The 17,014-nt window shown below is 40.2% G+C and overlaps 1 protein-coding gene across 1 annotated transcript in view; it reads left to right on the top strand.

The window, feature by feature from the left end:
- GADL1 (glutamate decarboxylase like 1) overlaps positions 1-17,014 on the top strand; it is a 579,827-nt gene that overhangs the window by 129,871 nt on the left and 432,942 nt on the right. Inside the window, exon 3 of the mRNA XM_053714251.1 lies at positions 12,350-12,476. Within this exon, the coding sequence (XP_053570226.1) occupies positions 12,350-12,476 (127 nt within the window). The remainder of the gene's footprint in view (positions 1-12,349; positions 12,477-17,014) is intronic.

Here is a 17,014-nt window from a genome sequence, read left to right as displayed (position 1 = left end):
ATGCCGTTCTCACGTAGTCTCTGAAGAACCCGTGTAACATCAGAACAATGAGCCTCAAGTGTGGGTGAGTGTATGAGGATGTCGTCTAAGTACACCACAACACACTGTTGCAACATATCTCATAGGACATCATTAATAAATTCCTGAAAATCAGCAGGAGCATTACATAGGCCAAAGGGCATTACAAGATACTCATAATGCCCACTCCTGGTGTTAAATGCTGTTTTCCATTTGTGGCCCTCCTTAATCCTAGCGAGATTGTACGCTCCTCTCAAATCAAGTTTAGTAATGACCGTAGCTCCCTTGAGGCGGTCAAAGAGTTCCTTAATGAGCGGAATAGGGTAAGCATTCTTAATGGTAAGACGATTAAGACCCCTGTAATCGATACAGGGTCTTAACTCGCCACCCTTTTTCTTCACAAAGAAGAAGCCAGCCCCTGCAGGAGAGCAGGATTTGCGGATGATCCCCCGCGACAGAGCATCGGCAACATACTCCTCCATAGCACAATTCTCTGCAACAGACAGAGGGTACACCCGGCACCGAGGAGGAATGGCTCCAGGTTGCAGGTCTATGGCACAATCATAAGACCGGTGAGGAGGCAACGTACCGGCACGCACCTTGTCAAACACGTCTAGAAACTCTCGGTACTCCTCTGGCAATTGAGAAACCGAAGAAGTGCACAAGACTTTAAGTGAATTCTGAAGACAAGTGGAAATACATTGCGGGGACCACTACAAAATTTTGGACCTGTGCCAGTCGAGACTGGGATTGTGCTTTTGGAGCCAGGAATAATGCAGAACAACCGGAAAATGTGGAGAGTTAATCACCTGGAACTAGAGGGTTTCAAAAGGGAGAGCCTCAACAGCCATGGACAATGGAGCAGTTTCGTGAGTAACGAGTGTGGGCTGAAGGGGCCTGCCATCAATGGCCTCAATAGCAAGCGGAACGGACCGAGGCAAAACAGGAATGGAGTGCTTTGATACAAAAGCACTGTCAATGAAATAGCCCGCAGCACCGGAGTCAACAACTATGAAGGAGTCCACCCAGGAAAGGACAACCTTGACCAAAGGTTTCTTCTTAAGTGGTTCTGGGGACGAGGATAAACCACCCAAGGTCTGCCCCCAACAGGACCTTAGGTGTGAGCGTTTCTCGGCCGTGTAGGACAAGACTTCAAAAGGTGGCCCTGTAACCCACTATAGAGGCAGAGCCCCTCCCTCCTCCTCAAGGCCCTCTCCGCCACAGAGAGATGCGTGAATCCCAGCTGCATCGGCTCAGCAGTACCTGGTGACTCGGGACCAGGAGGCATGGGAGGAGAGGGAGGCATGGGTGGGAACCAACACGTAGGAGACAACGGAACAGGAGGCTTCCGCAAGCGCTCTTTGAAAGAGGGCCTCTCTCTGAGTCTGATGTCAATTAGGATCAAAAAAGACACCAATGCCTCGAGATCCTCTGGTAAATCTCTGGCAGCAACTTCGTCTTTAATCGCATCAGAGAGCCCATGAAAGAAGGCGGCAACAAGGGCTTCATTGTTCCAACCTACCTCTGTGGCAAGCGTACGGAACTCAATAGCATACTGAGCAACAGATCTTGTACCTTGCTGAATGGACATGAGTCATTTAGCAGCAGAGGAGGAGCGACCCGGAACATCAAATACCCTTCGAAAGGAGGCCACAAATTCAGGGTAATTTGAAATCACAGGTTTATTAGTCTCTCACAAGGTATTAGCCCAGGCAAGAGCTGTGTCAGAGAGTAACAAGATGAGAAATCTCACCTTAGCTCTGTCAGAGGGAAACGCCTGAGTTAACATCTCAAAGTGAATGCCCACCTGGTTCAAAAACCCTCTGCACTGAATAGGATCGCCTCGATATCTCTGAGGTAGAGGTGCAGAAACGGACATCCTCCTGGTAGGCATAGGTGCAGCAGCGGAAACAGGAGCAGCCATAACTTGCGGGACACTTTGGTCCAAATTTGCAGTGAGAGTCAGCAGGGTTTGCAGGGCTAGTGCAAATTGATCCAAGCAGTGATCCTGTACATCCATCCTGGAAATGATGGCAGGTAAAGGTGGATTATTAGCACCATCAGGATTCATGGCCTTTGAGTAATGTCAGGGTGCCAGGAATCAGACTGAGACGAGAAGTGCAAAAATAATCACACCTTTATTAATAGCAAAAAATAATAAAAAGTCCACAAGTCAAATAACAAGCCAGGAATCAAAACCAGAGCTGGTAGTCAGACGAGCCGAGTCAGGAGCCGAAGTGAATAGTCAGATGAGCCGGAATCAGGAACAAGGAAAACAGCAGAGTCAGGAACAAGCCAGGGATCAGGAACCAGGAAAGACATCAGGCAGCCAGGTAATACATAGGAACTCTCACACACAGGTCTGAGACAACGCAAAGGCAAAGCATACTGAACAGAGGCCCTTTAAATAATAAGTGATGACATCACAATTCTGAGACTGCATCCTGTCTCACATGGATGATGCACACCAGTCTGGCCATAAAAGGAAGTGCAGGAATTGAGCAGCATCCCCCACAATGCACCATAGTCAGGAAGAGAGGTGAGTAAAATGGCTGCCAGCAGCACATGGCAAACACAACAGGGAAAAAACCCTGACAGGTAGTCTTAAAATTAAATAGAACAGGGGCAAATCAACAAGATCAAATTGCAAAGTTTTATTATGACCAGTACACAGGCATACAGATACCGGTAATGTCTCTTCCACAACATGACCCTCATCCATAAGATTACCATCAGCAACAAAAACTTGGGGGGGATTTTTATCTAAGGTCTGGCGGACCTGATCAGACAGTGTGGATCAGGTCCGCCAGACCTCTTGTGAGCTGCTGGTGCAACGCTGCTACCTGCAGATTTGTAGCCAATCGGCCGCCAGCATGGAGGTATACATCGGGTTGATTTTCGGCGATGTCTGTCCGCCTGCTCAGAGCAGGTGGACAGGGTTATGGAGCAGCGGTCTTTAGACCGCTGCTTCATAACTGGTGTTTCTGGTGAGCCTGCAGGCTTGCCAGAAACAAGGGTCCTCAAGCTCCATCTGGAGCTTGATAAATGGGCCACTTGAACTGTAGTAGACCTTGCTTGGAAAGGCAGCTTAATATTTTTAGCCAGAGTAGGGTTAATAAAGCAGGTGCTGGAACCAGAGTCAATAATAGCCTCCACTCCAATTTTCTTTGTTGACCATTGCAACAAGAGAGGGAATGATACGTAAGAGGCCACAGGAAAATATGAAGTATTAAGGAAAACAGCTGTAGACTCTTGATTACCTTCTTTAGAAGTTCTCTTAGTCGTCACCGGAAAATGACAAATGTAGTGTCCACCTTTACAACAATAAAAGCATAAATCTATGTCTCTCCATTTGGAATATTCAGAAAAAGAGATGGGACCCTTGATTGATTCCTGCAGCAGAGGATTCTCCTTCAAGGGACATTATACACTAGAGTTTTCTTTGCATAAATGTTTTGTAGATGATCCATTTATATAGCCTTTACAGCTTTTTTTTTTTTTTTAATTATATTAAATTAAGTTTTGCTTATTTTTAAATAATATTGTGTGGATTTTCAGACTCCTAACCGAGCCCCAAAGTTTTAGGAGAATACTGATGTACACCTTCTCCAGATTGCTCCTGTTAGTGTGAGTCTTTTTTTTTTTTTTTTTTTTTAAATTTTAACGGTTTTTATTGGTAATCAAAAAAAAAGTACAGAATCATAGAAGGAGGACATACAAGACCACCTATACACATTGAAAAGATATCAATTTTACAATACATCTTATACATTGAATAACGCCTTTTAATATATTCATTACTTAACTCCAATCTTTAAACATGAAGGTTAAAGTATGAAATTTTGCAGGATATTCATAGGAGTGTGTGAAAACCTTATCAAACCACAAAGCGTTTTTACTATTTTTAATCCGGTTTAGTCCTCCCTCTACTGGTTGTTAAAGAGAGGGGAAGAGTAAAAAGAGTTAGGGTAGGGGTCGTATAGGTATCTAAGGTGTTTTTTGATAGGAGATGACAGGGAGAGGGGGGAGGGGGGGAGGCTAAGGCAGAAAGAGAGGGGGGAGAGGGGGGAGCGCTATTTACGGTCTCAAGAAATTTATTGATAACAGCCCATCAGTGTCTAGCATTGCGATGCACACCCTGTTTAGAGTTTAAAGTTTAAAGTTTAAGCTTATGCCACAGGTCCATCATCTCTTGATGGTTTGTCAACCTGTCAGTTTTTAGGTAATGGAAACGTTCTAGACTAAGCAATTCTGAAGTTTGATTGTGCCAGTCCTGTAGTGAAGGTGTTGTTTTGGATTTCCAGTATTTGGGGATTAATTTTTTGGCGCTATTTATCATTATGAGGATTAGTGAAGTTTGGATATCATTTTGCAGTTTGGGTAATTTTAGGAACATTAGAGCACTAAAGTCTGGAGTGATAGCTATGTTTAATATTTTGGACATGGAGCTAAATACTGTTTTCCAGTAATTTGTAAGAACCGGGCACGTCCACCAGATGTGGTGCATCGTGCCCTGTTGTCCACATCCCCTCCAACATCTATCCGATATATGTGAGGCAGTTTTGTGTAACCTTGCAGGGGTTAAATACCATCTACTAATGAATTTAAAATGAACCTCCTGCATAACGGCAGATGAGGAGGCCCTTTTTGCGTATCTGTATGACCTATTCCAATCTCCTAGTTCCAATGTGGAACCAGTCTCAGCATGCCACACCCACACATATGTTGGCAGGGTTTGTGTGTTTGGGAGTAACAGAATTTTGTATATGAGGGAGACCAAATGTCTAGGCAATGTTTGTTGTATGCATAGTTTCTCATAGGGGGTGAGTTTGAGCTGTAGTTTGTCTTTATGTTTGTGTGTTTGAATGAAATGAATAAGTTGGGACCGGGAGAGCCATGTGGGAAAGATTGTTTTGTTACAAAGTTGTAATTTTTCTAGTGTCATGATATTACACTCTTCTGTAATAGAGTGTAATATGCCGTCCCTTAGGCTATATTGCTGTTTGCCGGAGGTGTTTATATTACAAATAGGTAAATCTGGGTTTTCCCTAATAGGTAGCATGGGCGAATCTATGGATGTGATGCGTAAGTTCGTGGTTATGGTCCTATCCCATTCCCTAAAGGTTTCTGAGATAGTTGGGTAGTGTACTATTGTGTCTGGTCTTTTCTTGGGGTTTATCCATGCCAGAGACGCCACATTGCCTCTGTTCAAAATGTAGTTATCAATCTGCACCCAGGCCTTCTGACCAGAATTGTGGCTCCAATCTATTATGTGTTGCAAGGCGATGGCTTTCTTATAGATAGCCAGGTCAGGGACGCCTAGTCCGCCCCTTTCCCTAGGTTGACACATAGTCTGCCTCCGCACTCTGTTCCTTTTGCCTCTTCCTATAAAGTTATCTATAAGTGATTGTAATTGTGGAATAAACCTTAGAGGTGTGGGGATAGGCAGAGCCTGGAACAGGTATAGTAAATGGGGAAGGATGTTCATTTTTATGATACCTATCCTGCCTAGCCATGATAAAGGTTTGTTATTCCAGGAGTTAAGGTCTTTAACTATTTCACTTTTCAGGTGTTCGTAGTTGTATTTAAATAAGTTTTTTGGGTTGTCTGTGAGGTATATTCCCAAGTATTTGAGCTTGGTTTTGGCTATCGTTATCTGAAATTTTTTGACCAAGTGGTCAACTGCTTGTGGGGGTGATGAAATATTAAGTAGCTCCGATTTTGAAAGGTTAAGGTGGAAATTAGAGACTAGGCCATAATTTTGAAGTTCTAATAGTAATTCTGGAATTGAGTTCTCAATGTTGGACAACGTAAACAATATATCATCTGCATACATGATGAGTTTATTATCCACGTTACCTGTCTGTATGCCAGTAATTTTTTCATTAACTCGTATTTTTTGGGCTAGGGCTTCAAATGAGAGGACAAACAGTAGGGGGGATAATGGACATCCCTGACGGGTTCCATTTGTTATATCGAATGTGTCTGATAAGACACCATTAGCTCTCACCCTAGCGTTTGGATTGGAGTATAACGAGAAAACCATGTGTAGGAAAGGTTCTCCAAAGTTCAACTTTGTCATTACTTGTCTGAGATAAAGCCAATCGACCCTATCAAAGACCTTTTCGGCATCCGTTGAAAAGAGTGAAAGTGGCATTGATTGTTGTTTGGCAAAGTTAATAATGTGCTGTATTCTAATGGTGTTGTCTTTGGCTTCGCGGCCGGGAACAAATCCCACCTGATCAGTGGAGATCAATTTGGGAAGAATTTTATTTAGTCTATTGGCAAGGATCTTTGCTAAAATTTTTATATCTGTATTCAGTAAAGATATTGGGCGAAAATTGCTTGGAGTGTTGGGTGGTCTGCCCGGTTTGGGTAATACAGAGATGTGGGCCTCAAGCATTCGGTGGGGTAGCGTCTCAGTGGTGGACAACTCATTAAAGATAGTTAGGAGTTGTGGGACCAGAAGGGATTTGTAAGTTTTGTAATATTTTGGGGTGAATCCATCGGGACCAGGGCACTTCCCAGATGGGAGTTCTCCTATAGCCTTTAAAATTTCCGTGTCCGTGATTGGCACATCTAGGGCAGAAGACTCCTCTTTGGATAAGGAGTTGAGAGGTAAATTCCTCAGGTAGTCGGTGATTAATGTTTGCTTATTGTTGTTATGTTGGTCAGTAATGACATCAGGGGTTCTGTTCAAGTTATACAAAGATTGATAATAGTGTCGGAATGTGTTAGCTATACTTCTACTATCTCTAATGTCTACAGAATCGTCTGTCTTAAGGGAATTGATAAATGATTTATATTTTTTCCTTTGAGTAGTCCTGGCCAGGATTTTACCGGGTTTGTTACCCTCGTCATAGTAGTGTTGACGGAGATACAAAGCCTGCCTCTGTGAGTCCGATGTAATCAATTCTCCTAGTTCTTTTCTAGTTTGGTTGAGGGATGACAAGAGGGACTGGTTTAGAGGGTCTATCTTGTGTTTACGTTCTAGGTGGTGTATCGTGGAGTGTAGTCTTTCGTAGTGTGCTCTTTTATCCCTCAGTTTATTCGCTCTTATTTTAATTAGTTCTCCTCTCACTACGCACTTATGCGCTTCCCAATTATTTGTGTTGGATGTGTCTGTATGGGTATTGTGAGTAAAAAATTCATTAATAGTTTTGCTTATAGTTTCGTTTATGGTTGGGTCTAGTAGTAGATGGTCGTCTAATTTCCAGATGAAATCAGTTAGGGGAGTCTCAGGCCACACCAATGTGCATGAAACTGGGGCGTGATCTGTCCAAGTTATAGAGCCTATGTCACTTTTAATTATAGAGGAGAGTCCTATTGAGTCTGTGTACAGGTAGTCTATTCGTGAGTACTTTTTATGTACATGTGAATAGTATGTATAGTCCCTAGTCGTAGGGTGTAAGGTGCGCCATATGTCATGGAGATTAAGATCTGAAATAGTGGTTTTGATTGTCTTTAAAACGTTTCTAGGAGCGCTGGTAGTGAGATTTGAAGTATCGAGTAGCGGATTAATTGAAAAATTAAAGTCGCCGCCTATCAATACCATACCCTTGTGGTGATCCAGTAATAGGCATGTAATTTTTTTGAGAAAACGGTGCTGATCCGTGTTAGGGGCGTAGATGTTAAGCAGAGTTATGGGTCTCCCAAATAGTAGGCCCACTACTAGAATGTAACGTCCTTCTGTGTCTTTAAGTATCATGAGCGGTTGAAATGAGACTGACCTATGGAGCAGTATGCCTACTCCATTTCGTTTATGTGTGTTAGATGCGAAATAGCTAGTAGGGTATTTATGATTTAACCATTTAGGTTCCTTTCCCTTCTGGAAATGTGTTTCCTGTAGGAAAATGATTGAGTGGTTGATTCTATTGATTTCTTTTGTGGCTATGGATCGTTTCCCTGGGCTGTTTAGCCCTTTGACATTTATTGTAGTGATTGTAAGGGTGTGATCGGTTTTGCCAGGTGTTGAGTATTGTGGCATGACTGCGTATCAATTAAGTTATGCGTGCAGCGCTCAAGGGAAAAGTGGGAAGATACTAGGTGTGAGATTAGGGTTAGTATACAGCTAATATCTGAAGTGTTATTCTGAGGGGAAGTGAGGGTTGGGGATAGTGGGTCTTAGAGGTAGTTGAGTGAGAATCTCAGTGGTATACTGAGAGAAGAAGAAAAGAAAGTATCAACAAAGTGGTTCAATGGGGATGTGTCCCCATGGCACTAGTGTAGAGAACATATGGACCTTGAAATGTTTGGGAGGCTGGAGAAGGCTCCACCCTCCACGAGTAGTGTATAGGAGAGTGAAATAATCACTTGTAGAGTTCCGCGTCTTTTAAATCTTATAGGGTCAGTAGCTAGTATGTATAAAACTTATAAAGGAGTAAATGAGGGGGGGGGGCAAAGGCAGGGCAAGTACAATTCTCAAAGACTATAGCATATTACATTACACCAACAATATCTGTAATTTGTCATACAATTGCATATAATATTAATAGTATGTCATTGGTGTTATCCCTTCTCTAGTCGCGCCCCAAACCACCTCTGATGTCCGTTTTATTATAAGGACTTATCAGTAAGTGATCTAAGGCGCAACCCCATGGGCTGAGAAGAAGTTCTATGTTCAAGTGTCTCCACTTGAATAATTGTCAATGTATACAGTTTATAAAACTCAGAGGGTGCAAAAAACATTGGGTTATAATTAACAACTTTAACTTTAACATTAACTTTAACTGGGTGCTATTTATTAGAGAGCACCGTGCTATTCTTCTAGTTCTGTGACTTCACCTAAGCATTTTTTTTTCCCCTTTTTTTTTTTTTTTTTTTTTATGTCATGTTCCATCAAATAGGTAATTCTCGTCCCATCTCTGTTGATTTCACAAGAGGGTTAGAGCCATGTTACCATTGTCCAAATGTTCATTTGTATGTGAGTCTCATGGGCTACCACTTCTCCTCTCTAAAGACAAACTTAGCCTAGGCTCCAGTATACTCGTAACCTCCAACAGAGCAGCTTATAATTATATAACATTTTTCAACTGAAAACACTGATAAACTTAACATAATATTTTTCTAGAGATACTGTAAAGGCAAGAGAAAAGACATAGATTGAGCCTAAGCTCTAAGTGATATCACCTGATGGGCTTTATGTCATTGGTAATGTTCTTATGGACAGGAGATTTCCAAATCTTCTCATCCTGCCCTCTGCAACAGGGTCACAGTGTCTCGATATTGTCTTTATGGGTGCTTATGTACCCAATGAGATGGGCTCATGCACCCTCCGAGTGAGGCAGGATGTAATCTTATATAGGTCTATCCGGGTCTTCCGGTGCGGATCTCGGGAGCGTGTTGCTGTTTGAGGAAAATGAAGGTTGCTGTATGTCTATCGATAGCTCTCTGCAGAACATTGGCAAATCTTCTTCTGTGCGATAGATCACATTTTTATTATCTTTGGAGGCTATGATTGCTACTGGAAATCCCCATCTATATGGGATCTTGTGTGTTTGGAGAACAGTAGTGATATGTGATAGCGCTCTGCGCTTTTGCAGAGTTACTGGGCTTAAGTCACTGAAAATTTGCATAGGCATACCTGCATGCTGCAGCGGCTGTTTTGCCCTGGCATTGCGGAGTATTTCCTCCTTGTCTTGGAAATTGAGCAGTCGGAGGATGATATCTCGTGATGGGGCCTTGGGAGGCGGCCTAGGCCGAAGAGCCCTGTGCGCTCTTTCTATAATGATATCCGTAGAGTTAGGAGTTCCTTTGATGGTTCTAAATAAGCTTTGTAGATACCCCTCTATTGCTGTTGCTGAGATTGATTCAGGTACTCCTCGCACCCGCAAATTATTGCGGCGACTGCGGTTGTCTAAGTCCTCTATTTTGTCGTTAGGGACTGTATGATGCTGTCTTGTGAGGTCACTTTATTTGTGAGTTGTGTTATATTAATGTTTGTGGATGTTTGATCCTCTTCAACCTCTGTTATCCTGTCTTTTAGCGAGGAGATATCTTTGTGTAGCTCTTTGTATAAAGTGCGCACTTCGTGCATCACTACCTTTATGTCATCCTTAGAAGATAGATGGCTAAGGTCCTCCTTGGTTACATAGTTTGGGGGTAGAGTTTCAGTAGTGTTGGTGTCTGCCATTGCTGTCTGTTGCTCAGTTGTAGCATGTTTTGTGTTTGTGGGCTCCTGAGTGTTCTTTGGTTTTAAGTAATGACCCAGTGTTCTGCTGGTTTTTGCCTTCTCTCCCTTATTTTGTTTCTTGTTGGGCATCCCAAATTTCAGCAGTGCTTAGGAGTAACCAACTCAATTCCCCCTGGATTTATATATGTTAAGGAGGGGGTTAATAGATAAAGTCCTTTGCTTTGTGTATATGATAATGCAGATATGCTAACAGTAACGCTGGGTACTGCACTGTAGAGATAAATAGAAAAAAAAAGAAAAGAAAAAGCCCAGTAGGGAAAGCTGCTTATTGTGGAATAAGGGTTTTATCTGCTTTCAAAATGAGTATATACTGTCCCCTTTTTCCTTTTTGTTTTTGTTTGTGTTGTATATATTTTTATTTTCTATTTAATTCTCTGTTTTTATTGATATTATTATCTCCCTTTGGCAGAGTCTGTGTTGTAGCAAGTGAGTAGCGATAATATTAATATTAATACACTCCACGTGGCTAATGGCCGCCTCGCCTGCACCGCACAGTGTCTGTACCTTGGCCTGATCTATCGCAGCCAAGAGTATTGCTATGCGGGGGTCTTTATTTATGCTGCCTTGAGATCTGTCACTTCTAAGGTCGGGTCAATTAATTAGAAGTAAGCGCGTGGTCCGCGCTGTCCTCTATCTACCATAGGCCATCCAGCCCTCTGACACTCTGTCTGTATCGGACTGCTCCGTTATATAGTACCTGCTGTTTTCCGTAGGCCATGCGTGCCTTAGGTGCAGTCCGATGACGATCAATCCAACCGGCAACTCCGCTACAGACAGGGGAGGAAAGTCTGTGTTATTTGTGCAGTGGTGCCTCTGCTTGGTCGCAGACCACCCGGCGGCTACACAGTTCGTTCTCACAGTGCGGTCCTGGCACTAGGCCAAACCCGGCCGTCTTCTTTTTTCTGTAAGCACTTGCTCTTGAAGTGTTCTACTGACTCCGGTTAGATTAATAGGTAAATCTGAGTCGGGTAGGGGGTGTCCATTTGCAGTGTAATACAGCGGTGATCTTACCAGGCTGCAGGTAGCCCGGTTACATTACGATCACTTCTGTTAGTTTGATCCTGTGGAAAGTCACTGACCATGATCCTCACCCATCTCAAGTAATGCGGATGTTATTTTGAAATAAAATTTATAGTCCTATATTGTTGTTTCTACACATTTTGTGCCACAGGGCTCAGGAGCTCTTTCAGTTTGTTGCCATCGGCCTGCGTGGCTAGGCTCCGCCCCAGTGTGAGTCTTTTTATATGCAGAGGAAGTTGAAGGGGGGGAGTGACTGCTTTTTTTTTTGCTATAGAACAACTTTCAGTGGGTGTTTGAGCTAACCTTTTCAATAGTGCTAAATTGGGAGCTTTTAATTAAGTTTTGAAACAGTTTTATACTGGATTTTTAGATAATTATCTGTGCATATTATTCTTTATAGTAGTATTGATTACATGCAGTTAAATGAAAATATGTGTATACTGTCCCTTTCAGTAGTACCACAATCCTTCCTGAACTTCTGAACAATGTAGCCTTTATCACACCAAGGCATCGGGAAGTTCCCTCACAGTGCAGGACTTTGCAATGTGAGAAAGGTCTTTTATTATCACCTAAACCTCATGGGAGTTGATAAACCCTTTAATTATTGTATAATTAATAATTATATCATGTACAGTATCTTTCTATATGTCTAGAAAATCACACATTTTCTTTAAACAGCTGTGAGGAGCTACAATCTACAGTAGCTTTGTGATACATTTCTCATATATATAGCTCATCAGTTGGATGTGAAGAGTAAAGCAACATGCAATATAAATCAAGAATAAGATCCATGAAATAGCTAGTTGCCTTGAAGTTTGACTGACAGCTCAAATTTGAAGTTAAAAACCTTAGATAACACAGGAGATGGATAAACAGCATGAAATGTTTTTTTATGCAGTTTATCCTTGAATTAGTATTTTCAAACAAGGTTGTTATGAATTTGCATTTCAAATTTGACTAGAAGCATTAAGAATACACTTTCATTTGCAAAAAAAAGGTTCTGACAAAAGATATAAGAAGTTTGTTGATACATTTTCTCATGCAAATAGCTTCCCTAGCATACTTGATTTTAATGTATGTTTGCAGAGATAAATCATCTACTTTCAATTTACTTTTTAGGTTTGTGAATGGCAAGACCCTGAACAACTTAAGAAATTATTGGATCTACAAATAAGAGACAATGGGGAACCCCATCAGAAGTTATTGCAACTATGCCAAAATGCTATAAAATACAGTGTCAAAACAAGTAAGATCTTACATTTTATATTGGTTTAAAGTCCCTTTTTATAGTTTATCTGTTTCATTTTATTTTGCCTAGTTTTGTTTTGTTTCTTTTTTAATCACTTAATCAATTGTTAGAAAAACAGCTAGCTAGTGTATAATCATGTAGTGAGAGTGCCCCTAAGACAAAGAAAAGGGCCAGGTAGATGTAAGTTTTAAGAACCAGAAATGGCAGGTCTATATAATGATCTATCACTGTGGTTTTATTATCACCAATCTTCAATATTCCCTGATTTTTTTTTATCCAGAAAAGTACCAAAAATATAATAAACTGTTTATACGCCACATGAGCATGTATTGCGTGGAGTGCATTTCAATTTCAAGTTTAATGAACATTTAATTGTAATTGTTCATTAAAAACTCTTTTGAAACAATTATAACAATTAATAGTACATTTAAATTGGGAAAATTAACCTTTGGCTTTTTCATCAAAACGTACCTTGATTTAGCTTTGTTTTCGGTAATGGCTGTTGATAAAAATAAAAATACAAATGTCAGAAGTTCTCCATTAGAAAATATGCTATTTTAGCTAATTCAACAACAGACTTATTAAAATCACTAATGAAAAGGTATCTGATGTGGTAAAGGTTGACAACATATAGAAAGAAATACTTTGGGCTTAATAAAATGAGAATGATCAGTTAAAAATATATTTTTGGGCTTATTAAACCAGATACATACAATACATAAAAAAGACAAAAACAAAACAAAAAAATTCTTTCAGATTTTTTTTAACACAAAAAAGACCCTATTTTATGTGCCTAGAAACATACTGTACATGACTTAGTATGGGCTAGGTTACAGGTGATGTGTTAAAGTTAACTAGTGCGCACATTACACCTTGTCAAACAGATAACAGCAGCTACACATTACACCTTGTCAAACAGATAACAGCAGCTACATATTACACCTTGTCAAACAGATAACAGCAGCTACATATTTCACCTTGTCAAACAGATAACAGCAGCTACATATTACAAGTTTAAAGTAAGTGGTTGTGCTCTAGCACAAACAAAATTTGTGCTCAAAGGATTACCATGCCTAGCAAAAAGAGTAAGGGTTAAAAAAACATTTTCAACAAACACAACATTCGTACTTTTAGACTTATATATAAACTTTCTGATAAAAAAAATAATAATATAAATACTATAAAACATGTTTTATAAGGGTTAAAAGGTATTTGGTGTATGACAAGGTATTTGACTTGAAAGGATTTTAATGTGTATGCGTGTGCATCTATCTATCTATCTATCTATCTATCTATCTATCTATCTATCTATCTATCTATCTATCTATCTATTACATATGTACACATATTAACACTTATATAAACAAACTGGGAACAAGTGAAGGGTGCACAGGCTTATGTAATCACCCAAGACATATACAAAACATGGAAGCGGACTACACTCTCAGACTGGACTGGGTACACATCCCATGACCTTGCAACATGCTCAGCCCTGGGTGCTCAATGGCACTCACAGGAAGCTGTGCTGTCCCCAAAGTAACAGGCAGTTAACCCCAGACAGGTCCATAGGGAAAATTACAAAACAAATTAATACAACACACAGAGAAAGCCCAGCACTCACAAGCTGTCAGCTAATATTAAAAGCAAAAATGGAATTGTTAGTTAACGCATCTGGCCAAATGGGACAAGCCCAGGTACCCCGTCAAGGTTACTTCCAAAACCTGGGTCCCTAAACCAGCCAAACAATGCACGCTCTCAACCAAACAAACTGGGAACAAGTGAAGGGTGCACAGGCTTATGTAATCACCCTAGACTTATATAAAAAACAGAAGGGGACTGCACTCTCAGACTGGGCTGGGTACACATTGCATGACCCTGAAACATGCTCGGCCCTGGGTGCTCAATGGCACTCACAGGAAGCTGTGCTCTCCCCAGAGTCACAGGCAGTTAACCCCAGACAGGTCTGGGTGCAAGGTCCATAGGGAAAATTACAAAACAAATTAATACAACACACACAGAAAGTCCAGCACTCACAAGCTGTCAGCTAAGATTAAAAACAAAAATGGAAGGGTTAGTTACCGCATCTGGCCAAATAGGACAAGCCCAGGTACCCCATTAAGGTCGCTTCCAAAACCTGGGTCAATAAACCAGCCAAACAATGCACACTCTCAACCAAACAAACTGGGAACAAGGGACCCTGCAACATGCTCAGCCCTGGGTACTCAATGGCACTCACAGAAAGCTGTGCTGTCCCCAGACAAGGCCCATAGGGAAAATTACAAAACAAATTAATACAACACACAGAGAAAGATTGCATGCTCTATCTGAATCATTAAAGAAAAAAATTGGGTTTAGTGTCCCTTTAATTTCTAAAGAAGCAGCAAGGGTGTACTTTTTTCACACATGGCTTCTCCATTTTGGATTTATTTTTGTTAAATAAATCATTTGAGGTTGTATTTACCTAATTTCAAGTCCTGCTAAGAACCAGCTTGATAATTCGCCCCTATGTGTTTATTAAGTTTTATATTGTTTTACCTGTAGGTAAAATCTTTTGTTATGATTTCTCTTATTATGGTTTGATTTTTATAAATCATATTTATTTTCTACAAGTAAAATATACTCTATGATTTATGTTTGTTTTGATGCAGGCAGAGTCTGTTTACTAAGATGCCAATTTATGTCCTGCTGGTAGGATGTGTTTATTATAATTTCATTTATTTCCTTGTTGATGAGTGCTCATCATTACAGTTTACTATTGGCTTATTATTAGTTTTGCATTATGAGTAAAAAAGCAGCATTAAGCCTCATAACGCTGCTTTTTTACTACCGCTGCTATTACGAGTCTTGTAGGTACAGCTGTCCCGCACACTTTTTTGGCCGTACCGCAAATTAACTTACACAATTTGTGTATAGTCTTTTTTCAATGGGACTTCCATTGCGCCGGTATTACAAGATTTTCTTTTTAGGCCAAAAAGTGAACGGTACAGCCTATCCCGCAAGATTCGTAACGCATTCTAAAGTCAGTAGTTATGAGTTTTACAATACAGAGCTATAGCATAAAACTCATAACTAAAAAGAACACTAACACCCATAAACTACTTATTAACCCCTAAACCGAGGCCCTCCCGCATCGCAAACACTAAAATAAAATTATTAACCCCTAATCTACCGCTCCGGACATCGCCGCCACTATAATAAACATATTAACCCCTAAACTGCCGCACTCCCGCATCGCAAACACTAGTTAAATATTATTAACCCCTAGGATCGCTGCCACTATACTAAAGTTATTAACCCCTAAATCTAAATCTAACCCTAACACCCCCTAACTTAAATATAATTAAAATAAATCTAAAAAACCTAATATTATTACCTAAATAATTCTTATTTAAAACTAAATACTTACCTGTAAAATAAACCCTAAGCTAGCTACAATATAACTAATAGTTACATTGTATCTAGCTTAGGGTTTATTTTTATTTTACAGGCAAGTTTGTATTTATTTTAACTAGGTAGAATAGTTACTAAATAGTTATTAACTATTTACTAACTACCAAGCTAAAATAAATACAAAAGTACCTGTAAAATAAAACCTAACCTGTCTTACACTAACACCTAACCTTACACTACAATTAAATACATTACCTAAATTAAATACAATTAACTAAATTAAATACAAATACCTAAATTACAAAAAAAAACCCCACTAAATTACACAAAATAAAAAACAAATTACAAGATATTTAAACTAATTACACCTAATCTAATAGCCCTATCAAAATAAATTACACTTATTGGCTGTTCCAATCAGCCAATAGAATGCAAGCTCAATCCTATTGGCTGATTGGATCAGCCAATAGGATTGAAGTTCAATCCTATTGGCTGATTACATCAGTCAATAGGATTTTTCAACCTTAATTCCGATTGGCTGATAGAATTCTATCAGCAAATCAGAATCTAAGGGACGCCATCTTGGATGACGTCACTTAAAGGAACCTTCATTCGTCGTTAGTCGTTAGATTCCTTGACAAAGCATACCTGCGAAACGTACGTCGGACCTGAACTGTTCTGTATTGAGTTTTATCACGTCTCTACACTAGCCAGGACACCTGGGGGCTTAGCGCTACTGTCTTGCTACTAAAGAGGTTTTGGTTTCGGCGGTCACACTCCTGCTGATCCATTTACCTCTTTGCAAGTTTGGCGATTTGAAGCATTTATTACAGCATATCTGCTTTTGTACCCTTACATTGTGGTGTTATCAAGGCTTATGTGACGCTTTTATATATTTTAAAATAAATTTGTATCCAAGTTTTGCCTAGTGTACTGTTTTCCCATCAGTATAAAGTGGGAGTGCGCATATCCTTGAGCTTAGTGGAAAGCTCCAACAAATGTGAGTAGTCATTTGTTACAAAACAACTACTTCCTCAAAGTGCCATTACAGATTCACACTATGTTGCAATTTTCTGTTTCCTTTTTTATGGGATCTCACTGAGGAATGCTAACAAGCTGAAAAACTCATCCAGAGGACACAGACA

The sequence above is a fragment of the Bombina bombina genome, chromosome 5 (genome assembly GCF_027579735.1).
Source record: "Bombina bombina isolate aBomBom1 chromosome 5, aBomBom1.pri, whole genome shotgun sequence".
In the NCBI taxonomy this organism is placed as follows: Eukaryota; Metazoa; Chordata; class Amphibia; order Anura; family Bombinatoridae; genus Bombina; species Bombina bombina.
The sequence above is the reverse complement of the archived record's forward strand: the minus strand, read 5'-3'. Positions and strand labels throughout refer to the sequence as shown.